General features: G+C 36.2%; 1 protein-coding gene across 6 annotated transcripts in view; it reads right to left on the bottom strand.

Moving 5' to 3' along the window:
• ROBO1 (roundabout guidance receptor 1) overlaps positions 1-27,492 on the bottom strand; it is a 736,398-nt gene that overhangs the window by 254,406 nt on the left and 454,500 nt on the right. For all 6 annotated transcript variants that reach the window (XM_054805401.1, XM_054805419.1, XM_054805438.1 and 3 more), the window contains one exon: positions 12,106-12,432. In XM_054805401.1, coding sequence (XP_054661376.1) covers positions 12,106-12,432 — 327 coding nt within the window. The remainder of the gene's footprint in view (positions 1-12,105; positions 12,433-27,492) is intronic.

The following is a 27,492-nucleotide window of genomic DNA, read 5'->3' as shown; positions in this document are numbered from 1 at the left end:
AATTATTAATATGCATCTAGTAAAACTTACTTTACAAAGAAATTCTGCTATCATATCAAGTATCTTGCCAAAAATGCTGATGGATGCCTATTTATGAAAGGACAGTCCTTTCCACTATATTTTATGTTTATTCACAAAGTGGTACATAAGTAAGTTTTCATGTATTTCGAAGAAAATTTGATCAGTTAATAAACCAAAACCATAGTTATTAGAAATAGCAGTCCAGAAGACGACACAGTTTTATAAAATATCTTAGTAAAGTCACACTATCACTGGAGCCTTTCCTGTTTTAAAACCTCACCACAGACTACACCAAAGAACTAATTCCACTAATAAAACTGGAGCCAAACAAATTATCTTCAGATAAAGATGTCTACGAGAGAGACTTGCTAGTGTCAGATGAAAAATTTAAGAGCAGCATGGTATTCAAGGAATCTGCTTAATTATTGCCATCTTACTCTTCTGGCATTTTTAGTGTACATATACTGTATTCTTTAGGGTGAAAAAAATATTAATTTTTTTGACATCAGAGAAAAACTTGCAAATTTTTACTAAATACTTTATCTGTACTGTAATTGTTGAGTAAGGATAAGACATTGAGCTGAATACCAGACTTGTAACACTAACAGTTTCTGCCAGCAAAGCATTTACTAATAGGAATTGAGGAACAAAAGCAACCAAGAATGCCTTTGCATCTGGAAATGGTTACAGAAACCAAAATGGTAACTGTGTATAAAGTAGCACAGTCACATATCCCTACAATTTTCTTTTTTTAAGAACATGAGCTAAAAAAAAAAAAAGTATTTGACACTTTTGCCTCTTTTTTTGTTAACTGGAATATTTTTAAGTTGTAAATTAATAGGAAAAAAATAATTTTTAGTGGGTTCCCCCCCCCATTTTATTATGAACTTTTGGAAGTGAATTATAGCAGGCATATAGGTAAAAATATTAAATTTCAATCAAGCCAGCTCTAGTGTACAGCTCCCCTCCAATCACTTTTGATAGCACAGAAGCACAAAGAAGCCCAGTTTAGAGAGTCCACATGTGTTTAATCTTTGATTAATTGAACAAAAACTAAGCGCCTCCAGACGTATTTCTTTTAATCACGGGAAAGATATCTTTTCAGTTGCTTTGCTAGTAGGAGAGAGTCAGCAGATGTCTGTCTGGTCTAAAGGGAATTTCTTTTTCTCTGGAGAAAACAGTTTAAATAGGAAAGGAACAGCCATATGCTGACTATGCACTGCTTAACAGATGACGTAGAGAAGCATCTACTACAGCAGGGAGTGGAACAGGGCAGTTTTCAAATTAAATTTCTTTCAAATTCAAAGCAATCAGCTGAAATCAATTTACATTCAGGACGCCAGTTAAGTCAGACAGTTCTCATCAAAACAGCTCACAGACACAAAGATCCAAATCTATCTTTGTCAACAGTATGATTTTTAAGAAAGGTTTCAACGTGATGACAGTAAAAAGAAAGAAAATAAATTTCTTCACAATTTTAAATACAGCTGATACTTTTGTTCTCTGTGGATTGATGATTCAAAATAATAATAATAATAATAAAGTATCTCTTCAATATGAAGTATTTGCCAAAGGATCTAAATTCATACAGAAAAGAATATTGGCACAATGCAAATTTATCTCCAAATTTACCTAAGAGCAAGCCTTTCAGTACTTCAGGAGAACATATTTTAAAATGTAGGATTGGGGAAAAAAGCATCAGAACAACCAATGCATGAGGATTACCAGTCAGCATTTTATTTGACTTTGTCTATATCCTTTTGCCTACAGGCTTATGTCCTATATTATCATCTAGGAAATATAAACACTAATAATAATAGCAATGATCTCCTTCATTTAGTTCCACCAAAACATTGTGGGGGGCAGGGAGTGGTGGTGGTGTGGAGATCAGGGTTTAAAGCAGAAACTGGAGGGGGAAAAAAAAAATATACTAGACTACTGTTAGTTGAAAACCACATATAAAGCCTCCCTTGGACCAAAGGAAACACACCAACCAGAAAAAAAAAGAGCAGAGAGTCAATAGTCCTAATTCATTTGATAACTTCCACCAAGGAGTGGAACTGAACTCTGAACTCTGCTTGAGGCTCCAGCTTTCACAGTCCACAGGGCAACATACAGCCTTGAGATGCGGCACATCGCCTAACGCCGTGGGGAGGGAAGGAGAGTATGCAGCAGAGACTGAAAACAGACTGGTATCAAACCCACCGTTTCCTTCTTCATATAATTAGGATGCCTACCTTCATTGGTATTTCTAGTTGATGTTAACAGTCTGTGTTGTCTTCCACAGGCTTCTGAACAGCAACAGCAAAACTAAGGAGAGCTTTGGTATCAATTGGTTGGATTCAGGAAAATGACTTACAATTCTATCTTAGGCTTATGCTTGGAAAGGAAGAGGCCTTTAAACGTGAATGATTTTAATTATTTTTTTTCTCTGAAACTAATGACCAATGAGTCTAAATCTGCAAGGCAGAGCTTCCAACTTGTTCTAAGAAGCAACTTTTCCAGTTTCGGTTCAAGGTTTCAGATACTCTTTAACCCATCACAGTCACCATCCCACAGAAAGACTGCCACCATATCCTTTGCTTTATGAATTTGCTGAGCTGCACTTCAATTTCTGGCAAGACTACAAAACACATCATTCACTTGATCATCCATCCCAGCATGGTCACCATAACATCCTAAATGACTCACCAGCTTAAGAATAATCAGTATAGTCACAGTATCATAATCAATCAAGAAATCTGTTGGCTGAAGGCAACCTAAATTCCTCTGTTCCACATAGTTTCTGGGAAGACACAAAAGACAGAAGAACAGCTTTCCTGGGTCAGACAAAGTCCTTGTCTAGCCTACTATTTTGCCTTGACCTTGGCAAGAGTAGTTAATTGCATTGAATAGACATCTTTTATTTATGTGCTCTGTTTTCACAGTAGTTGTAAGTGCCATATGTATCGGCATCTAGAAAAAGCTTTCATTTGTTTTATCGGTATCGTTATCCACTAACAATACCACCGACCTGCAAACTGTCTTGAGTACAGAATTAACTATAATACTCAAATATGTTGACACACATCCTCAATAGAAGTCCTCTTAGTCTGCTTCCAAAATATATTGTATCTTAGCTTTTCATAGCTAACATGAAAGATACAAACAGTATGGGCTTCCAATCCTCTCCATGGAACAACTAAAATCCTAAAACACGAATCCTACAACTGTAGACTATACAACCTTCAAATCTTTAAAAATTACTTTTATATATTCCCAAATAAATACAAGTTGTATTTTAGATAATATATATATAATTTTCCTTTAAGAATAAACTTAGGCATAACTGCAAAATGAAGTTCTACCATACCAAAGAACTGTGTCAGTTTGAATACATATTTAAGTTATGGCATTTCCAGCCAAGTTTTCTGTTGTTTTGTTTGTTTTTTAAATCTGTATATCACTTTATTCCCCAATGCATAAACTAACCTTGTAACCCCCTCTACAGTGTGAACACCCAATGGCGCTGATAAGGCACATTTCTTATTTTATTCATTTATTTCATGAGTACAGGCAAAACTGAATCATCGAAACTTCACCAAACAACAACAAAAAACCCTCAAAAACCTTAAGTCTTCTTTTTTCTTTTTGTCTCCCCCACTGCCCCTCCAAGGTGGCCATTTGCCTGAAGAAACCTAGTCTTTGAACAAAATAAATGAAGAACTCAAAGACCTTTTGTGATACCTGAAAACTAACTGCACACTTGAAACAAAAAAATCACCCACAAATTTTATGCGACTTTGCCAAATAAAATATGATCAACATAAACAGCACATGTTTTCCATGCACAGGCTTTCACTACATCTCACTGCAGATAGCACGTGAGTGCAGCAAACCAGCTCCTTCTGGCAGAAGCCTCTGCACCAGCGTTCTCTGAGACCCGTCACCCAGCACTGGCAGCCTACAAGCTGAGGGGAGGCCCTCTTCCCAAAGAAGTTACCGTGGCACGTTCACTGTTGCTGACAAAGTTCAGAAAGAAGCTTCAGAACCTATGGTGGAGGTAAAAAAGGAAAAAAAGACCTGCTTTTGACTTGGCATGAATCCATATTCCTTCAAGGGTGTCTCCAGGTGACTAACTAAACCTGAGCTATCATCACTATAGAGTGTTTGTTTCAGATCCCACGTAACAGATTTGATCTAAGCAACTCAGATGGAGGCAAGGCCTTTAACGCCAAAGGAGTCTTAATCTATCTGCACTTTGTATGCAGAAATTATTTCTGTCATCACTGGAATGGAAACAGATGTAAATACACTAATACTTGTAGAAGAACTGTAGCCTGAGTTACTGTATATAGTCAAAGTATTGATAACTAAGTATGATTTCTTCTCATACGTTTATCAAGCACTAATTGGAAACTGTAGTGTGCACCATAGCACACGTCTACTAGTCCACCGCAAGGAGGATGCAGAGCAGACAAAATGATTATGAGTTAAAACTGAGTTAATAAAACTCTTAGTGAAGCGGTGGTATGGATCACGGCTCTCGTAGCAACGTTCCACCACCAAGTGTGGGGGGGGGCCCTGCCCTCCCCAGGACACAAAGGGGAAAAATCGTACTAGAAGTTGAGGGTATTTTTCACAAACCTGGTGAAGTACAAGTGGTAAACAGCATGCAAACGAATCAAATCATTTTAGCACTGCCTTTAAGAACAAAATTCTTCAAGTTTTGTTATTAAGAAACGTGAAAACATAGTGACTGAGGTAGCTGTTGGAAGCAGAGAAACTGTACCCACATTACCCAATACGTACCACTGTTAAGCATAGTCACTCAGAGAGATCTGCTGATCATGTCAGCAAGCAAACAGAACCGTTCTTCTGAGGTTCACCCAACGTTAAAGTGATACAGCCTGGTAGGATGGTATACTGCCAACATATTTAGTTCCTCTCTTCAATGAAGAGAGGAGCTTGGGGAAAAGGGCACATATTTCTCTGAGGCCATGGGTGTCTCAACCCACAGAAATTACAAAAAGTGTCCAAAATGCTTTGTTCATTGTCATACAACCGAAAAAGGGAGTAACCTGTTGTTTGCCTGATTATTGTAAAACACCAGGGATTGCACATCAGGTATTATTTGAAACACAGAACATTTATAAAAATTAAGTGGTTTGAATTTTGACAGTATTGCATATCTTGCAGGTAATAATACAAACATTAACTCAGGGACACCCTATCTTGCCTAAAAATTAATGGAAAATGAAAAAGAATTTTGCAGCTAATTGAACAGGTCATATTCTGCATAACACAGGAAAATGAAGTACAGGAAAGTCATCACTGATCTTTAGATTCTGCAGCAACCTTTTCTTCATCTGCCAAAGGAGTTTCAGAACAACAGGGGACATTTCATTTTACCAACAATAATTAATGATGTTGCTGATGAAACCACCCTCTCCACAGGATGGTTTCTTGTAATTCAAAGGAACTGAAGTGTTTTTAACCATAAGACACCTACACTGACTCTACACCATTTTTATTCCTTTTAAATCATTTTAAAACTGCAACAATGCATTTTTAGAACTCAAACAGCCACCAAATAGGTACGGACGATGACGTTACAATGATGACAAAGCTACATACGAAGGAATCATGCCAAATTCCCTGGTCATAAATACATCTCTTCTCTAAACACTCATTATGACACAGCAAGGAGTGAAGGGAGAGAAAAGAAAATAGTCTGATTCAGTGGGAAACATCAGATTTCCTCAAATAAAACCATCTTAAAGTAATTCAGCCACCTTCTCTGAAACTTGGCATGGGTCATGTGTGGATTGCTTCCATGTAGATAAGTTCTGTTCATAAACAACACAAACACAGAGACTCAAGACATGTTGGGACAGTCCAATTTGAAGACAATCTAAAATTATGTCTTATTTCCACCCAGTAGAGGAGACCACCCTGGCAATTTTTGTTTTCATTTGGAATCTCCTGAAATATATTTTTCTCTTTGCACCATGCTATGAGTTCATACTGAAATTCTTCAAATGTGTCACTATTTCATTTTTCAGCCATGCTATAGGACCATCATGGAGGACAGCCACAGAAGTCTCATGGAACACCAATTTTTCTAACCCCGAACTGGGAATATAATAATACTACAATTAAATCTGAGTACTCTAACAGCTCTAATATTTAAGCATTTCCATTTGCTGCACTGCTAGGTTTCTGTGCAGCCTCAGTTCCCTATCTCCTTTTTGATTTGGTGATTCATATTAGAATTTAAAGAAGGTGCACAAAGTAGAAACATTTTTTTTTATATGTATTTATATAAAATGAGGAGAAAGTCTATTTTGTTAGAGAGGTTTAATGGAACAATGAAATTCCTTATCTTTCACTCTTTTTATAGGTGAAAGTAAACACAACTGAGTAAGCCTTCTTTAAAATGTAGGAGATTTGTAAATCATCTGCTACTCTTATTAGGTCTAACTCAGTATGTGACAACATCATTTTCATTTAATGGAAAAAAAATTGAAAGAAGAAAGTATAATGTTCACTTTCCAAACTTTCTGTTAAGCATAGCAGTGTTGCATCCCTGAGAGAGAGGTACCCCCAGTTACTAGAGGGTTGGTTAGTAAAGGAAACAGAATATCAAAAGAGTAAAAATAAGGCTCTATACATCTTTAAAAATTAGGTGGGGGACTTAAAGGACTACACTGATGTTAAAATTCTCAATGTTCTTCAACTGACTGTGATGGCAGAGGAAAGCAATATACATAAACTAGTAAAAGTGTCTGCTTTCCTCAAGCAGACATAACTACACCATAAAAAGTAGCACATTTGAATGTAACTGACTTCATTGCAAAGAAATTTCTCCTAAATGATGTTACATTTTTTGCTAAGATATGCTTCAGAGGCAGTTTATAGTAATCTAGCCTTTCAATGCTTGTTACAGCTGCAGAGTAAGAGTAAAGGTAAACCTACCATTGGTAAATGGAAGCTTTTAAGAAGCATTAGCAACAGCACTACTATTAAGCCTTCTACGCCTCAAGCAACTTTTGTTAATGACATTGCTTGTGGTAAGCAATGGTATAGGTTTAGTAAATTTTTTTTTATATGTACTTAGGAGCTTAATGAGTTTCTTATAAAACTGAGATTCATCTTCATTATATATGCACATAAGCATTCAAATTAAGTCACTTGTCTATGACCAAGATATGAACAGCTCAGATAAATGGATTTGCAGATTTTGTTAATTTCAACTTGGCTTAAAACATTGACGCTGTACAATGGCGGTCAGGAGAGCTAATGTAACACCATACAGACTGAACATACGATGAAAACAATACACAAAGAAATATGAGTCCTCGTTGTGAGAAGGATATTACTGTTTTAGAACCTCTGAGCAGACAGAGCTGTTAAGTCATCTTTCAGATCAATCCTGTGCTATGGAAGGTTTTTTGTTTGTTATGTAGAAAGCATTTCGTGTATTAACCATTATAAATTGAAAACAAATGCGAGCAAACTATCATACACAATAGCTTACTGTAAGATACTCTGTTACTGAGGTTAGAGATAACATGCATGCATACATACTTCACAAATACTTTTACAAAAGCATGGCTCTTGAGAAGCAAATCCACCTATCAACGGAAAACAGAAGTGTTGTGATAGAATTTACCTAGAACGTTCATGGCAAATGTGAAAGAAGTTCACAGAGAAATATGATTTGAAAAATCATATTTCAAAGCTACTGACCAACAAACATAATTAAATTCATTTGCATTTGATCTTAACACCTTCAGAAAATTCAGAGCAGAAAAAGAAAGATGGATATAACCCTGCAGCTATTGCTGCCACTCTTGACACAGGTAGGTTTCTATATAATGCTACATAACAGATGCTCACAAAATACAGAGAATTTTTCCTCAAAAAGGAGTAACAGGAGGAAAACAAACAAGAAAAAATTAAACACTGAACAAAACTGCCACACACCAATAACCGAATTTGGTCTCAATCAGGTGCACCCATTCACGAGCCAATCCTAAGAGATTCAAGCACATGAAGCAGCTGCAATCACCTTCCAGTCTACTAATGGGTAACTTTCCACTTTTCCAAAACTGCTTCTACTTCTCTACTATGAAAAATTACTGTTGTTTCCCAACTGTTTATGTGATAACCAAAACAGTCTCCAGCCCTTACTCTGAAGATCAAGAATGGTTCCATTTTGTGCTCCCACCTGTAAAAGCTGACATTTATAGAGAGAATTACCCAGTTCCGTTTTGACAGGGACATGCCCTTTTTCACGTTTTTTTAGGACCTTTCACCACTGGAGAATGTGTCACTGGTAGGAAGTAATCCAAAACCAGTTAGATTCCTCAAAAACAAAACATGGAGCTAATTTAAGTCAGTCTCCAGTGATCAAAAGGCTAAGTTCAGGAAGTCAGGAAGAGGGAGGTAAATGGACTTGTAGCAGCCTAAGTCAGAAGGATGACTACAGGCTGTTATCTGATTATTCCATCGCACGCTCTTCCTGGGCTACCCTACTGAAACCTCATTCTACTGCAAATTAAGTTTGAACACATACAGAGAGTCTCCATTTCAGAAATTTTGTGAGAATAACATTTCAAATAAAGATGAAACCAGTCAACTACCAAAATAAAAAATCCCCCAATTAAACTGGTGTTACATCTCTTTCATTTAACTGACTTGTAATTCAGCTTTCCGTTGAGTTCCTATTTATGCAAATTTATACCCTTCCCATTTATGAAGATCTTACAGATCTAAATTACACAGCAAATGTCATGTAATATTAAATTACGCAGCTACTTTGCACAGGCCTGTGTAGCTTAGAATAGTTTTACTAGTCCCTAAAGTGTCTAAGATATTTTAATTCTTGAAATATCAAGTGGCTAGCTATTTGATTAGAGAAAGTTACAGTCCCTGTAACATAATCAAACAGAATATAGTCCATGGGGGTTCAAGTACTTGTTTGGTATATTTAAGAAAGATATCCCCCTTTACCAGCAAGAACTATCACCTTGTTTTTAATGTTTGACTGAGATACACATTAGTGAAAGAAAATGGAGCATCCTTTGGATTAAGTGGGACGCACACCTCAGTCAAATCGCCAAAGAAAGGGTGATGAATAGAAAGGAACAAAGCAGAGGGGAAACTCTCTGCAATTGTATGATTTATGATTTTATCTCTCCCTCATTGTGGCCACCACATGTAAAGCTATTTTTAAAGTTCTTAAAATACACATCTATTTCAGAAGTGCAATATATAAAAACCTGGCTTACCTTCTTAAATTTTCATAGATTTGAAATTCCTCTACCTTTCCTTCTTTGCAACTGCAGAATCTATGCACAGTGTACTTAAGGAACATGTCTGCCTTATTACACAGGCGACAAACTCTTTGTGGACTACCTCAACAACGAGCAGTGGAACTGCTTGGAAAAAGTTATCTGCATGAAGGAGTAACAGACATAAAAATTTATTTTTAGTATTAACCTGAATCTGAAGTCAAATCTACACATCTATTGAATAATGAAGGAGCATCATCTAACTGAAGTTGTTACTATAAGATGTGAAGAAAACATTGTGATACATTCCCTATCATGTTATGAAACTGGTGCAGAGAGGAGCTGCTTCTTCCAGGGAGAGCTAGCAGTTACAGGGCAAAAAACACTTCTACTTTCTATGTTTCACAAAGGTTTTTTGGTTAAACTTGCAGCATCAAAGCATATAACCGAGTACTCCAAATTATCTTCTGTACTTTGTAAATGAAAACCAGATAAAGGCAATTTTACTCTGTAAACATACAAAAAGTAAACTATAACATAAGGATTTATAAACCAGGAATTCTATATGACTACATGTATACAAATGTAAATGGTACAGTGCTCAAAACAGGTGTACTGAGAAGCTAATCAAGACAGTTTGCTGATTTGCAATAATCCACTGTGAATGTAGCTACAGTTTATAATGACGACAGCATTACAGCTATAATGCATAGATTTTGAATTTAATGCAAATTTATTCCACCAGCCTTCAAGTCTTTCCTTGTTCCTCACCTCTTCTGTGCTATTTAAAGTGTTTTGGTGCTTTCACACTGTCACATCACTATCTTTTCTATTAAAATCATAGCCTTCTCTGTTAAGATTCTTTGTCTATAATCTGCTGGTATACAGTTAAAACTGTATATCATTATACCTACAAATATTAGTTCCAAATATAGATTGTGATTATTTTTTTCCCTCTTACAGCATTGCTGGTATTTATTTTCTGACACTAGCCCTCAATATGAGAGTAATTTTGAGCTGGATTAACAATTTAATGCTATATTATTGTTAGGTGGTATGCATTTGAACCCCTTGAAGAAGTTACTCATCTTTTATTTTTTGTCTTGAGTGTTGGCAGACAAAAAAAATTGTGGCAGTATCAATATTTTGCATTCAGACCCTCCACTGTAATTATATGAAGATGACTTGAGGCACAGGCGGCAAACACAATTAGCAACTCCATACCAGTTGAACTGATGCATGCCACAGGGTACCAACCACTGAAGCCTACTTCACATTTCTGCGTTCTGATGAAAAATTGTGGAAGACACAGAAACACTACATGCATTTCAAATATTACTTCAAGTACATCACTGTCATGTTTTAGCCCCAGCCGGCAGCTGAGCACCATGTCCTCATGAAAAGAATGTGAAATAAGCACAAGAGTCCATGCTGCTTTGCTGCTTGGACAGAACATTAGAACTTCTTTTAAGAATCAATGAGCAGTGCTATAAAGTAAACAACAGCAATCAGATAAAAATCAAGATCTCTTAAGCATTAACACTCACTCAAAATTATACCTGCAAGATACTGAATATAACATTTGGAAGTAACCAAACAACAGGTAATTTAAACAGGTTATACATTTACTCGATAAGCATACTTCCAGCAAGCCAGACACTAATTACTTTCATCACTAAAAGCAGTAACAAGGAAACAGCATGGTCATAGATCTTAATCATGTGTATTTACTGCATTATACGTGATGCTCAGGAGACTTCTGGTATAAGAATGACAAAAGTCCTTGGGATTTTCTGTGAATGTGAGCGAGACTAGACAAAGGGCTGAAATAAGTGCACAAATGTATAGTCTATTTCCTTGGCATTCTGTGAGGTATGAAAATCTAGCCCTTCTTCTAAAGAATGGGTTATACACCAATGGTGGCATTTATTCAACTTGTCTAAAAGTTAGGAGCCTCATCAGAGCTCGTTAACATGAATTGTTTCGTCAACAGAGAGATCGGTGTTTTCAGAGAGCAACTGACCCAGTTCTGAGCTGGCTCTTCAACATGATACCAGATGAATTGCTACAGATTACAGAGGAAGCCTATAAAAGCAACTTGAAATAGATACCTAACTTGAATGGCAAGGTTTCTTCTCGTACTTCAGTATCCCAAAATTGATATTTTTTGACCTACGCTTGGCCCTTCGTATGAATGCTCAAAACCCTTTCATGTGCACTCTCTTCCTTTAAAATAAGTAGAGTTTAAAAGGTACACAGGAAGAGATAAGCATTACAAAGTGATGTGAACATACTTGACTGCTCCTTCCGTTGGCTAAATACTTATCTCTCTAGTTCTAATTTGTGGGCCACTTCTTTTAGAGAAAAAAATAAAATAGAGTTTCTAAATCTGCCATTATTCTTTGGTAGTGTTTATTTGTGCAACAACAATTCCAAACATACCCTATTAGATCAAATTCTGCCTATCCTGCCTCCTATTACACATTGCATTTTGCATGGTTATCTGGAGAGGAAAAAAAAAATCTGTAAGTTGAAATGAAGTATACAAAATTCAGCAGACAATAAGTAATCATAATTGCATGGAAGCATAAAAGCAGTGAGAACATACAAAAATGTCTAAATTTCTACAGTGATAGACTGACTATTTTTCTATTTTCCTATCTCTGGATCAATGATAATTAACCATATAATTCCTTTGTTGCTTTTAAGTCAATGCCTTAGAGGCAGCTCACACTTATTTTTTTAGCTTCAAATAACATCAAAGCAAGCAGCTCTTACTAAAGAGTGAAAAAAAAGATGTACTTACTTGCCACCTCCAGCGACGCATTATGACTTACAGCTTCCCCAAGGTAATTCCTTGCCACACAGACATAGACCCCTTCATCTGGCCTACTCTTGCGCCCATGGACTATGCGTAAGAAAAATAATGATCCGCTGGGCAGCAGCATGCGGTGGGAGCGTGGATCATCCTTGTCCGTTTCCACTCTTTCTCCCCCCTTGTACCACTCAATGGTGGGGGCTGGCCTTCCTTCTGCTTTACAGTTTAAAGTTGCCGGTTCTCCTTTGGAAACAATTAGATCAGAAGGGTGTTCGACAATTCGAGGTGGAAAATCTTCTTGCCGAAGACGGGAGCCTGGAAGATAGAAACACAAGTTTTCTTAGGAGATCGCTGCCAAGTACAATCACTGTGTTTTGCAATACAACTACTTAACCATTACCCCATAGTACAGGATATAATAAGAACAGTTATTAACATCTTTTCAAAGTGAAAAAAAACAAACCAACCCTTAATGCACTTCATTGTGCACAAGGTTCTCTCAAATTAATACATTCAAAAGCATTTTTTTCAACAGGCGACCTGTACTAGTGAGCTAAACTGCCACGTTCCTAAGTCATATCCATTTTATATTGATCTATCCACATATATAAATTTATACATATGTGTATATGTAGAATTATGAAAAACTAATCCTACAGATACTCTCCAGACATCAGACCATCTCACCAGCAAAACTGACACTGCTCCAATTCATAACAGAAAGTCATAGTCAACTTCATTCGACCTTTTGGAAAGCCCAGGAATTCACACACTGTCTACAGAGTAAGCCTAATGTCTCCAGCACCCACAAAGTTGCTTTATTTCACTTGTACTATCAGCTCTTTTTAGTCACTTGTTAAGCAGTACCAGAGAGGTACAAATACATGGAGTGCCTGAGCGCTTCTTACACCTCTCATGTCAGGGAAAACTAGAGTAACTTTTTGCATCATAAAATTTTTACTTTCTCCAATCTAGAATTCTGATACAACGTGAAACGACAGTATCAGGGATAAAAGATAAATGTTACAAGCAAAGACGACACTCTTCTAGAAAAGCATTCAATTTCAAACTAATTCAAACTGCAAGCTGATAATTGGCATGAAAAATCCTATAATAGTCTGGATAGACATATACCACAGAAGAATATGGGAACCAACTGGCTGCCCAAGAATTCCAAATTAGGAATAAACAGCTACAAAAACTTCTGGGGTTTTAAACTGACAACTCAATTTCAAATTACTATTTTCCTCATTTCTCTCTTTCTTGATATACAACTTTGACATGGATAAAATTAGTCTCTTGGGTCACTAATTCCTGATTATTAAAATTTTGGATGCCAAGGTTCTTTATTAACATTAATAACATGGTTTTTGAACAGCTGTGAGGCACCAGAATGAAATACAAGGTCTATTCACTGCAGGTTAATAGACCATAAATTGGTATGGAAAAAGGGAAGGAGACAAGGAGAGAAGAGCCCCAGAGAGCGCTCTGTTTTCAATATATGCATTATACTCATACACACAAGTACAGTATATATTTCATATATACATAAAAACTAAAAATATTTTAAAATGTAGAACTTTACACGAATGCTTATTTCACATTTCCTTCACCTCAAGATACTCAATGCAAATTAAATGTTACACTAACGAGCTAGCACTAACCACACATGCACAAATCTCTGGTAGTATGGCTTGACTACATTGAAATATGTTTGCATTCTGTATGCAGTAAAAGAAGATAGTTTTATATGAACATTACTGATCATTAAATTAAAAAAATCCTCAAACAGCAATAAACATACTCTGTAGTCCTTTGAGGAAAGATAATAAGTACTATAAGGACTATATTCCTAAATGAGAAAATATTTCTTTTAATTTATCTAAATTTACCAATTTGTGTTCATATGTTCACAACATTGCAAGACTTTGTAGTACCTAAAGCAAACAAGTAATTCTATTTCACGTTTACCTACAACAACTGCCTGAGACATGAAAACTAAAGGATGGGCAGAAAGAGCAGAAGCCAGGGAACTCCTGAATCCTTTTGCTGGCTACACAGCACTGTGCAGACCAGCCCTGCACATCACTCTAAAGCAAGATTTTGAGCTGCACCTCCTAGAGGTAGGGCATGGGCCAAATCCAGTTAGAGGAGAGCTAAAAGCACAAGAAAAGAAAATTGTGCCAACCAGCACTGGTCTTCTGCAGCAGCTAAAAAAAGCCTCAAATATACTTCTGTTTGCCCTGAGAGCAGATCTCAGTCATTGCAAACTGCATTTGTATCTACTCATCCTGAACTTTTACAAAGCTTTTGAGAAAAGCCCCTCACGCAATAATGCTCCCCTCACAGTTGGGGTGACCAATTTTAGATCTCTCTTTCCAAGATAAAAATGCCTAGATGGGGATAAAACCCTTATTTTGTTTATACTTTTACTCAGTTATTACGTACCTCACAAGAAAAGGTACAGAAAGGAAGGATGAGACAGCTAAAAATCAATTATAATAAGTCAGTCTGGAAATATAAAAAACTAAGTTTAAGGTAAGATGTTTAAAAATAGTTAAGAATTGTTTCAAAAAACAAAGTATGTATCACATTCGTATTTTCACAGATTATGCTAGCCAACCAGCACACAATATAGTACAAGTTTCCCATTTTTTCTGTCAGCCTGGCCCAGATCACAAATAAATGAAATACCATTTTCAGATACATTGTATGCATGCTTTCCATACTGACATTCAAATGACTATACACTAACCTCAAGTACTGTACAGAATGAAAGTTTAAAGACTGACCTCTAAACTTTCTTGAAAACTGAGACTCAAAACTCTTAGGGGGAAACAGTCCTTGGGAAACTCCAGGAATGCTCATATACTTTTCAAATTTCTTTGCTGGGTAACATTAGAGGAGTTAAAATGACAGAAATATCCATTAATTTATTTTTTTTTTTATCCTAGCATTTTATAAAGTAACATTTCTCTAGAAAATTTCATAAAATTGCTTGAAGCAGAAAGGGACAAAAGTTGCACGAGTAGTTGACTGGCACATATTGAGCATTAACCACAGATTTAGTGACAACTGCCTGAGGGGTATAATGGCCTTGACAACCAAGTTATAATCTTTCTACATATCTACACATATTTAAAAAAAAAATCTTTCTTTCCTTTCAGCCTAGTTATTTAAACTGCATTTACATTTTACTGAGAAGAAGCAGCTTCTATTATCAACATAAATCTTACAGTGGGCACCAATCCTGTAATTTTCCTGTCAAAAATCCTTCCCAAGGGGATATTTGGTAAAAAAGAAAAAATAGAAGCAGAACACCTATTACATACTGGATCTGCTATTAAATATACAACAGAGTTGCTTTTTTCTTTCCCCCAAAGATGACAGCATTGGGTTATAGGAACTAACCAACTTGTGTTCTCTGCTTTTATTATAATTCAAGTCTTTCATAAAAAGTCAACAGGATGCCACCCATTAAAGTATGCCATACTAATTATTTCATGCTGCTACTTAAAAGAACAATTATATGAAATCATGTTTCCATTTTCTTGGACTGTGCCACAACTATTTTTACAAGAATTCAAACACTGAAATAAACAGATGTGAAGGTTCAAAGAAAGCTAGCATTAAATGAATGCTAAATTTGTAGAGGCAAGATTTGCCTTTATTCCCACTTTAAACCCTCCTGTTGGCAGCATATACAAATATAACGTATTGAAAAATAGCAGGTAATGTGTATAAATGTGAAAGCTGCTGATATCAAGGGTACAAACACTATGCTATTCTCCTTTGGGGGGGGAAACCAAAAATGTTATGTGCTACTGGAACAAAGTGCCTCAAATTTGAGCCATGTAGCCTAAGACAGTTAAAAATCAAAACCATAGCTACAGTCCACCTAAACTTCAGCTCAGATGGATATGGAAAACCTGATTTCCCAAGATCTATATATCTAAATAATAATTTATCCTATGTCTTATAAAAACGCTGCATAACAGAGTGTCTTTAGCCAAGTGCCAAAAAGCCAGTATGCTCTTGGTTCCATTTCTTTCCCATTTCACAAGTATATCATTTAACACTGATTTTCAGAGCACAAAATCTCCACTCTTTTCTTTTATTGAAATGCTTTACATCGTAACACAAGATCTGAGTAACTGGCCTAATTGCTATCAAAGTTATTAGTAAAATGCTAACAAGCAAAATGTTCTTGCAAACAATTTTACTTCATCAGAACATAAGAAAGACCATTCCCAATTCCCCACTATTTCCACTACATACAACTTAGCCTCTTTCAGAAACTTCTCAGAAAGTGTGGGAAATTTTTTTGTGGTTTTGTTTATGTTGAGTGGAAAGATGTTCCATAACTCTCTTGGTGTAGCGGTTAGAAATCTTTCTCTAATCCTCAGGTTAAACATACCCCCAAGTACTAAATACCTCATTCTTCCTGTGCTTGAGCTGCCCTTTAATTCAGATCTCTCCACACACTTCTTGAGATTTCATCCCTTTGGCATGCAGATTGCAACCTTTTCCTTTTTCACCCTCCTCTTGGATTTTGTGTTCTTGTTGCTGTTAGAAATCAACAAACTAATCTCATCTGGTTTTCCCCTCATAAGATTCACTTACCTTTTCCTCATCTTAAATTCTAGTTTGAGTTAATCTTTTTTGAACATGGAAGACCCAAACCATATGCAGTTAACAGGCAAGCACACTTGGAATACTACTTCAAGCACACACAGCAAAGCAATCTCGCATCATGTTACAGGTGAAATATAACTGAAGGAAAAATCAAAGTATTTTTCTGAAAGCGGCTTTTCTGCCCAAAGACATGCAGCTAACCTAACTTATTGGGTTTACCTGTTCTCACAGATGTCATAGTTTTCAAGGAAAAACAACAGAACAAGGAAGATCTGCAGAGATCTTGTCCCATTCACTTTCTTTCTCTCAACTTCTCCAATTTTTTAAATATTCTTACTCTTTGTGTGCCACCCTTGTTCAGCCTAAATAAAATATCTGATTTCCTGACCTTTGTAGCCTGTAAGAATAGTGCATATTAAAAAGCAACTATTTTGAAACTTCCTTTACAGGTGTTGCAGTCTTCCCTCTGTGACCAAAGACATGAAATAATGAAGCCAGTAACTGATGTTGTGCCTATGCCTTTGGATTTTCCCAAAATAGTCAACTGCATAACAACAGAAATTTCACTTTTGAATTCTACTTTGGCATAAAGCAGAACAGCCAAAACTGCATTTAACTGATATTTCTGGAACACTGATTTGAAAATAGCATTGGTCATGGTATCATTTTGGTCTCAAAGTAGCTCTCCACAGAGAGTTTTATTTACAACAGCTGTTCATCTCTAACAACCAAGTACTGAACACGTAGTCTGGAAAAAAAATAAAGTTATACTTTTTACCTAGATCCCACCATTACTTTGCACAGTCGTAACTATGAAGATTTCCATAACTACTTTAAAAGGACACCACCTTTACAAACAAAAATGTCAGGCAACAGAGGTGTTACAATCCTGCAAGTGAGCCGGTATTTGTACACTAAGGAGAAAAATAAATAGCTGGAACATAACAGCACTATGACATCAGTTGATTAATGCCCAGGACTACAGGTTTATTGAAATGTATTTTAAGATGTGTTTAATGGTTCCAAATACTGATCTGGGAATAGGTCCAGTTCTTTCCAATAACTTAGATACCATAACATGTGCAAAGCAAAGCTCTCCCTTTGGATCACTAGAACCTGCAATTCCCCTACATGTTCCCAAGGTAGAGTAACATCTCCATTTCTCTTTCTAAGCACACAATGGAAAACAGGTGAGCAAGATGTAACTAAAAAGAAAAGCACTGAACACTAACTGATCATTCCTACTATGAAACTACTGCGAAGTTCCCTGAAAAGTTGTTCTTTTTTCATTTTACACCATTATGTAAAGGAATCCTTTTGTTTCCCTCCTTTAATTGCTATTGGAGTTCCTGTTCCTACTGAGAGATTAAATTATTAATGTGTTCATTTTCATTTTGTCTGTTACCAAGGGATATTTTGGGGTAAAGCAAGTTGCACTTTGTATTTAAAGTCTGAATATAAGATATAAAAAGAAATTTTGTGGGCCATGGCTTTTAAACTAAAGTTGTAGGCACCCATAAAACATTCTTCCCCACTTAGAAAGATAACCTGAAAGTATTTCAGGTTCCTAAGACACTATGAATTAGAATTACATTTCTGTCATGGCTACCACACTATCAGGAGATGTCAGAAACCAATAATTTACTGTACACTTATGTCTGGGAAAAAACCTAGAACAACCACAGAGAGCCTAGAGTTTTAAGCCAGGTCTGTCTATCTCTCTGAAACAAGAGATTAAATGGGAGCTGTACTAAAGATGCCTCAAATCCAGACCAATCTTGTGCCTGGCTCTTATACTGAGAAAAGATGTAACCCAAACATTGGAAGCTACAGGCATTCAGTTTACACAATACTCATGTACTGGTCAACTGAAGAGGAGTTAGCTAAGGTATTACAGCAATAAGCTAAATAAACAAGGGGGAAAAATAAAAACCATTCATACATTGTATTGGTTTAAATGGTTTGTTTCTGTTCCTTATTCTGCAGTAGTTCTGGCCATATTGGATTAGGTCAGAAAAAGCCATAATTTTTTAGGAAAAAGACTTCTGGAAAGATGTACAGCAGCTCACAGTTATTGAAAAACTCTGCCTACTGGGAATGAAAAAAAATATTGGCAGGTACTGTATAGCACAGATACTAACAATGAGTCTTTGTTTTAATACCTAAAGACATATTTCCCAGGAGATGCTAAGAGAGACTAGCTCTCTCAAATAATCACTTTTAACAAAGAAGCTGAAAGCAGCAACATTAAGAGTCATGCTTTAGTTTCTTAATCCAAAATTGAATTTAAAATTGCTCTTGAACAAGCCGTTTATTTTCAAGAGACACAACTTTACAGTCAATCTTTGTTACACGAACACATGCTACTGGTTTGTCCAGCAGTTAGCATGAATAAGCCCTGACCTGGTTATTCATTAAATTAGCTAGAATATAAATTTTAAATAATAATATTTGTATTGAGCTATGTAAGATGCTGACATTTACATAAAACCTCAGGCAGTAGGTAATGTAACCAGTGTAAAAGTGTTCAGTTTTATTTTTAGTTTCCCTTAGTACTGCTTTCTGGCAAGATAAATGTCTCATCTGACTTTAGTGGATACTGGATTAGTCTGAGATAATAGTATCTAGAGCACTGATCTTTGAAACCAAACTTCTTTCAACAAAAATTAAAACATCCCACACCAAACTGCTAAGTTCGGAATAGTATTTTCCCTTAAAGAAAACATTAATGAAGTTACAGGATTATTTTCATTAATAATGCAAAACCAGCTATAACCCAGTGAGCACCCACACTAGATTAAAAAACAGACACAATGGAAAATAAGCCCTACTTCATTACTCATTTTGTCTTTGAAATGGCTTTAGTAATGCTGAGAGATATTTCCTACACTGGGATGATGTTGAGAAGAGCACAAGATGATGGAGAATGGGTGGGATGCATCTGAAGGCAATCTAGTCTTTGGAGATTTGGATGTGACAACCTGGCAATGATGAACTGCTTGGATATGATCATACTAAATTGCAGGATGAGTGAAGCAGGGGTGTCAGGCAGGTAGAGGGGGAACACAGAGAAGGCTGTGATGTCTTGAGAGCTGCATAGACCCTGGCATGGCAGTCAAGAGTGTGAAAAGGAAGGCTGGGGGAAAAAGAGGTGGCAAAGTATTATGGAAGTGCTGTACATATTAGGTAGAAACTAAAATAAAGAGTGACTGGAAGACCACTAGGGAAACAGATACTTGAATATTAAAGTGACAGGACTTGATGATAATTGGATAATTCTGTGGATAACAGTTGACCAGATAGTGGAAATGATCACTGCTTAAACAGGTGAGTTGGGACATGGTAGGAAGATCTGGGACAGCTCAGAGCAATCACTGCTGCCCTTTTCCTCCCTGACAAATTGTGTTCCCTACACAGGAAGGCCTGGCAGCTCTGATCTGGTGTCAGCAGCTTCACTGGCACACCTGAGCAGAAAAACCAACTGCAGTAAATGGCAAAGTGTGGGAACAACAGCTGGCACACGTCACCAAAGAACTGCCATTTCCAGTGCTTGCTTTTCTGTTGAGCAGTGAAGGATTAAGAAACAAAGAAGAGACTGTCAGGCCCTCCTCCTCTCCATCTTCAATCCTTGCTCTCAATCATGTTTTATTCCAGACAGGAAGAGTATCTCGTTGGCTGTGAACCACTGGTTTGCCACTTGGAACAGAAAAGCAGAACTTGGAAAAAAAAACAATGATAGCGCCACAAAACCCAAGGACTCTTGGCTGCACTGAAGGAACCAAATGACATGCCAATTTAGTGAAAATGCCAAGGATTCAAAATTATATATATTACATTAAATATTATATTAATAAAGAGACATATTAAAGTGTTACTTATTGTATTTTACTTTTATATATATTCTGTGTTGGTAATTGAGATGTCAGACATACTGATGCAGAAAAAACGTACTTCACCTTGAGGTTTTTCTGTAATCGGTGACAAAGATTTCACCTATTTGTGGTGTAATTACAGCCTACTAGGCCATTTTACTCCCAAGTTTTATATATGTGGACAAACAAATAAAACGCAAAATACTCTTCTGTATGATCATACTCATTCATAAACAAATACATCTAAAGATATACCTGCCTCTTGGGTTGTTCTTTAAAATCATTTAGTCATCAAAACAAGCATAACTCTTATTCAAGATGAGTTGCCCCCACACTCTTCCAGACATTTCAAAGCCACCTCCTACCATGCTTATGAATACTAACTTCTAATTCATTTCCAGCTCCAGATTCATTGTGAGATTGCATCTGATACTGATCAGCTGCACGTTCAACAGTCTGAGAGATGCTGAGAAAAGGAAAAAGGATCCTCATTTCTGCAGGACTATCAGGAAGCCAGAGAAAGAAACAACAATTTTCAACAGGAGCAAGGGTTTCCCCCCTCTCAGCTGTATTAGGCAACGCTCCTCAACTCTGCAACAACAGAAGCCCGGTATTGTAACACCACAGTCAATGGCACTGCTAGCCTTATGCCTGTGCAAACTTTGGTATCTCTCATACAATTGATATGGCCATTTATTCTTATTTCCAAAATAAATTTAAAGAGAAACATAAGGATTCAAAACACTTGTCCAAAATCCTACTTTTTAAGACTACAGTAAGTTTGTTTCACCTACAAGGGTGAACGAAACATGAAAACTGCCCTCATGAATCAAAATGTTAGGTACTAATAGGAGGGTTATGTCAGCTCAGGAATAAGTTTGAATTTAGTTAGTCATAGTGCTCATAATTTAGAAGAGATTAACAATGGAATAAAAAAAAATCACTATTAAGTAGTTCAGTTTCCTTATTTGTATTGTTATTATTGTAATATGTTAAAATTTTGGATTAAAACAACTTACTTTCACTCTATTTAAATGAGTTTAACTTTTTGTACAACATTGTGTTTGGACAAATACAAAAAGGCCAGGCATTTTCATTTACAAATTGTTACTGCAGTAACACATTACTGTCATGTTTTAGTTGCATAAAGAAGAATGGAAATTTAAATCAGAATGTTTTTTCAATCACTTGTTTAGAATTATATAAAAGGTACACATCAATATCAATTAAATATTTTATAATTAATGTTTTCCACACACAAAAAAAACCCCAAATAACTACTTATTTAAAAGCTGTCTATCCCTACACTCTTTCCAAAACATACTTTTATTCAAATATAAAGCTAAGTAAATTAGTATGAAAAGCATAAAAGATAACATGCTCTCAGGGAAAAGCAACAAATATCTCCTCCTGAGAGGAAGAGAAAAAAGGAACTATGATCCCAGTGATTTAGAAATTAAACATGTACTGAACTTGTAAGAATACTGCTAGTCAAATCAGTCCTTACTGCTGGACACTGACATCTCAATCACAGTGAGAGATTATTCTGTATGCAGCAATAAGCTAGAATGAATACAGTATTTTCAGTGAACTTGTGAAATATTTTACCTTCCCATATAAATGCAGGTTAACCACATACTCCTCAAAATATATTTCAGCTCATTTGTGTACTAAAAATCCATGAGTTACTTGGCATGGCAATCAACATGACATTCACTGCCTGGTGACTGAAGATATCTTTCTATTGCTTTTCTTTCACTAATATAAAGATATGTCAAAACAGCAAACAAAGATTTTCACATAAAATAATCTTCCACCTATCACTGCCGTGAGAATCATCTTCTTTTGAGCGACTGTGCAATGTTTTCCCTTTGACTGTTTGAATTTCTTGTCCCTCAACAGGCAAGAAAGTCCACTGAGTTTGTTTTTTATCTCTTCAAAGGTTTCTTTGGTTCCAAATTCAAACTGAAAATCAGAGATCTTCCACATGCCCATTTCTTTTACAATTGTTTCTACTTACTCCATTGCATAAAGCATAACTTTACAATGATAACATTGAATACAGATGTAGATGAAAGCCATGTAGAAAGCCATGTCCCAGGACTTCCTTAAATGTACAACAGTATGGGCCCAGAAGACTGAGTTGTTTTCTCCAAGGGATGGAAGAACTAACACTTCCACTACCATCTGTGGTCTGAGTTCCCATTCCAGAGCATGATTGCTGAAAATCTAGTGAGAAGGCATCAAAAATGTCAACGAAAATCTCCCACTCCTATACCTTCCCAACTGGATTTTAGCTCTGGTTGTAGTGAAAATGGTACAACAACTTGAATACAACCACAGTGAAGACCTTTGTATCATTCAGTGGCTATCACAAAGTTTCCTAAAACCAAGGCCCGGAGAAGTTCCATTAAGCGGGCTTACATATTTACTCTTACATAAACTTTAAGTCATCTTGATCACCTACACCTTAGCATCCAGAGTTCTCATACATTGAGTTCTGAATCATGCTGCTAGGAAAGCTCTCTGGAAGATGTCAAGAAACAAAGCCACACAGGGAATTGCTCAGCTCCATATACTTCTCCCTCTGTCAATGCACACTGCAAAATTTCTCAATTACCCAAATACTGAAATAAGACCCACACAGAAGAAAAACTGGTTCAGTGTAAGTAAGAGCTATGTTAAAGTGACTGTGATAGAAAACACCACCCTTTTACACAGTGGAGAAGCACAAACAAGCAGCTTGGTGAAATTTCTCCATGATCTCATAGCCGAGCACAGGGAGATGTTTCAGCCAACAAGCTGGCTGTTACCCGTAGGAAGAGTGAAGGGAAAGGCAGACCATGGTACCTGCTACGAGAGGCACTCCCCCACCTAGCAGTCTGACACTCTTCCAAATGAAACATATGGGTATAAACGGAACTGAGAAAAGTACAAAGGACTTTCATTTCTACTTTACAATCTCTAGAAGACTGCTGAACTAACCTCTCTGTTTTCTCAACATAACAGCATGTCTTCTTGATAAAAGAAGTTCTACAGGACATACACAGCTACACATATATATAAAATAGTTTGCTATGTGGGGCTTTTAGTGTTTCTCTCATTTTATACTACAACACAATCTGTGAATAACGAAAAAACTCAAAGAAAATAGTTTCAAAATGAATCTAACTTTGAAAGTATTCTCTGTAGACAACAACTTCAATCTTCAAACATGAAAAATTTATTTAACATCTGTCTATAAAATTAACAGGAGAAAAAGAAAAAGCATACTCTATCAAGTCAAGTCGTTACAGCTAAAAGAAATGGTAAAAAGAAATGTTAACAGACTACTTTCCTGAATGTTCATAGTGAATTCTTCAGAAAACTTGTAGCTAATAGCCTAAGTGTTCAGCAGCCTGAAATGTATTTGAACATTTAAAACAAAGCTTTTGAGATGTCCTATATGATAGGCACACTCAAGGAAGATACTTAAATAGCACCAGTTTTAGGTGAATTAGTAACTTCTTCAAGAAGAAGTACTGAACCACAATTTTAAGGATAATTGTCTCGAGTCATTTATACTTTCAGAAAACAAAATATTTGAAATGGCCTTTTAAAGGATTAGTAACAAATCCCTAGAGGAATGCAGCCCACCTCAGTCAATTTTCAACCTTAAAAGCAAATTCTGACATATCCAGAACATTAATGAAGACAATGTTTATACTTTGCATAGCATGCTAAATGTGAGACTTCTACAGATAAACAAAAATGCTGTTCACTCAGCCTACTGAAGCTTATAATGGAATGAAAAAAAGCTTCAAGAAGGTCAGTAGCTTATAGTTGTTGAGGATGAGATGTAAGGAGTGAAGAACATTATTAACAGTATGAGAAAAAGTTAGAAAAATAGCATTATTTGATCAAAAGTCAAGAGTAGGTTTTTATTTTGGATATTTTAAAGTTATTTTAATTAATTTATAATTATTTTTAATAGCTTGTTTAACAACTAGCTTTTGAATTACTATTATAAGGGGTTCTGGTGAAGGGATTAGCATGCTGACAGAAAAACAGAGATCAATATTCAGAGGTCAAAAATGGATAAAAGGAACAAGAGGGAAGAGGTAAGGGAAAGACACAGTGGCACATAACCATGAGGCTGAGTCAAGAGTAGCAGAGATTAATATACGCCACAAGAAAGGGAAAAGGAACAGATCTCAGAAGAGTTCTGCACAGCTGTGAAAAACATAAAAAAACAGTAAGTGAAAATGAGAGGAACAGAGTTGTGTGATTTGAGAAGATTATAATGCATAATAAAACACTACCACAGGCAAGCAGGCAGAGGTTTGTATGGTTTACACATATAAATGCAAATGATGACAAAGCCTCAAAATTATTAAGGAGAATAGCTGTTTGAAAACAAGGGAATTATCATTATTATTATTTCTAGCAGCAATCCCTATGTGATGGGGGAGGGGGTTCAAACAGCAAAGAAAAATAGGTTATACCATGAATTAATAAGCCTTAGAGGAGTCTGTGTGCCCAGAAATATTCATCTTTTTTGCAACTTTATCAGTAGGTCTAATGAAAAAGATTACTTCTCTGCACAGGGCTTTTTTCACAAGTTAAGATAGCCATGTACAGAAAGGCAAGTGGAAAAAGAACAGCAACAACCTACAAAAAACAGGCAGCTAAAGTCAAAGAATTCAACTAAGTATGCTCCTTCAGCAAAGATATTTTTCTCCAGTCTGTAAGACTCTAAGGTATGATTATATTATTAGACATCTCCTTCCAACAAATTAAACTACATTTTACAAGGATGTAGAAATGCTGAGGAAAAAAGCTACTTATATTCATATAAAGAAACAAATTTAATCTCAAGTACAAGAATCTCATCTTTTACTACTCAGGACTATGGTAATACTTCTGGCTAATAATAATGGCTTCCATTATGCACAGAAGTAACCTGTTCACTAAGTTTGCATGTTCCTCTCTAATTTATTAGAAAGTAGACTAGTTTTAACTACCATCTCCACTCCCTGCCTCCCTCCTTCCCTCATCCCATGTCTACTCCATGCAGAATTTGCCCAATCCCTCCAGAAAGATAAAAGTAGGCTAGGACCTTTACTGCCAACGTGTAACATTAATCTCACTAGAAAACTTGCAACTGTTCAAGTAGCTACATCCATCTCTGTTACAGCACAGGTAGGCTATCAACCATGACTTGAGAGGTGGACACAAGGAACTAGATGTTTTGTTCATTTTCATCCTTGCAAAGGACTACCCAAGGTTTTAAGCAGGCTTTTTTGCAATAGGGTTTTCAAGGCTAAGCTACCTTTTTGTATCATGAATGTAAGTACAGCGTAGTTTCTAAACACTAAAAGGCAACCAATGTACGACTTTTCCACTTTATGTAAACAGCTATTTGAAACAAAACCCCTCTGCCTAAATTAAGGGCTCCTGAATAGACTGAAAGCCTTCAGTGGGACTAATTAGACAGAACCACTAGGCCTTGAGGCTCACAGCTGCTCACCAGTTGGTACCCTCTGCAAAGGCTGAGAATTAAATGAATGGTTAGGGGTTTAAATTGATTAACAAGTATCAGTTGTCCCTTCTCTACAGGTAAAGCCCTAATCTCAATCTTCTTATTCTCTAATATACCATTATATGGCTAATTAGTAGGCATTATGGCACAGGTATCAGCTTAAAGGAATTTTTAATGACAATCTGTCCTTATTTTAAATTCTTACTTTAAACAAACAGGAAATTCTCCCTCAATGTTTTGATTAAAAGCAAAAGCTAAGTAGAGCTAAAAAAGGTCTATTAAAAATGAATGGGTCTTTTCTTGAGGGACTGTACCGCAAATTGTCAGTGCTCTACACGTTATTTAGGAATTCTACTTTTAATTTGTTCTATAATTTTGTCATTAGTCCAAGTATTTATAAGCTGGTGTATCTGTATTAGAGACACCACAGTGTAATAGCTACAGGACTTAATAAAGTGAATTATAACTAGTCAAGCTACATAGGACAGATTCAACACTATTTGATTCTTCATAAGCACAGTGGTGAACAGCCCAGTTTCAAGACTGTTAGGAAGGAAACACTGGGGAAAGACTAGGGACTCTTTATTTGCATCAAGTGCATAAATCCTTCAAAAGAGCACACCATCATCATTGAGAAACATTACCATCAAGAGCGCAACTGAATTAATTCATCAACTTTGAAAATGATAATCTAATGAAAAATAAATGAAGAAACTGGTGTACAAGACTTAGAAAAAGAGAAAAAAAAAGGTGTGTCTAATATTTCAGCCCAAATCCCATGTTTTATTATCAGGAAAAATGAACTGGGCTTCAACGAGAGCTCAAAGCTCTCAGCAAAGATTGTGTGCCACTCAACCATATGTTCTTCTTTCAGCTTAAGAGCTATGTGGTGAGAAGCCACTCAAGGTCCTCTTTGAATTCACCCCTAAGTGAAACCACTATATGTAAACACCAAGTGCCTGGCCTTTGCAGTGAAAAAAAAAAAAATTTCTATTAAGTACATAAAACACCTACAGAGTGCAGAGGAAAGACAAAATAACTCAATTTTTTTTAAACATTCTAAGCAGAAATTACATAGAATTAGCCTACTTGGTGCGAAACTGCGTAACCAAGCCAAAGCCAAACTCCTTGTTTCTTCATGCCTTGCCATTTTAGTAATGGTAAGTTAGTCACCTCCTTCCACCTGAAATGAGCAGTTAGGTAGCTTTCTTTTCTGTGCAAAGATATTTGGCATATTAAACAGGCTTTCCCAAAAGAGTAAGACACCATACCACTTTTAAAAACAAAAATAAGATGGGGCTTTTTATTAAAAAAGCTGATGAATTAGCAACAGTGTTATAGAAGTCT

Source organism: Grus americana, chromosome 1, assembly GCF_028858705.1.
Source record: "Grus americana isolate bGruAme1 chromosome 1, bGruAme1.mat, whole genome shotgun sequence".
In the NCBI taxonomy this organism is placed as follows: Eukaryota; Metazoa; Chordata; class Aves; order Gruiformes; family Gruidae; genus Grus; species Grus americana.
Note: the sequence above shows the minus strand (reverse complement) of the source record. Positions and strands in the feature narration are given on the sequence as shown.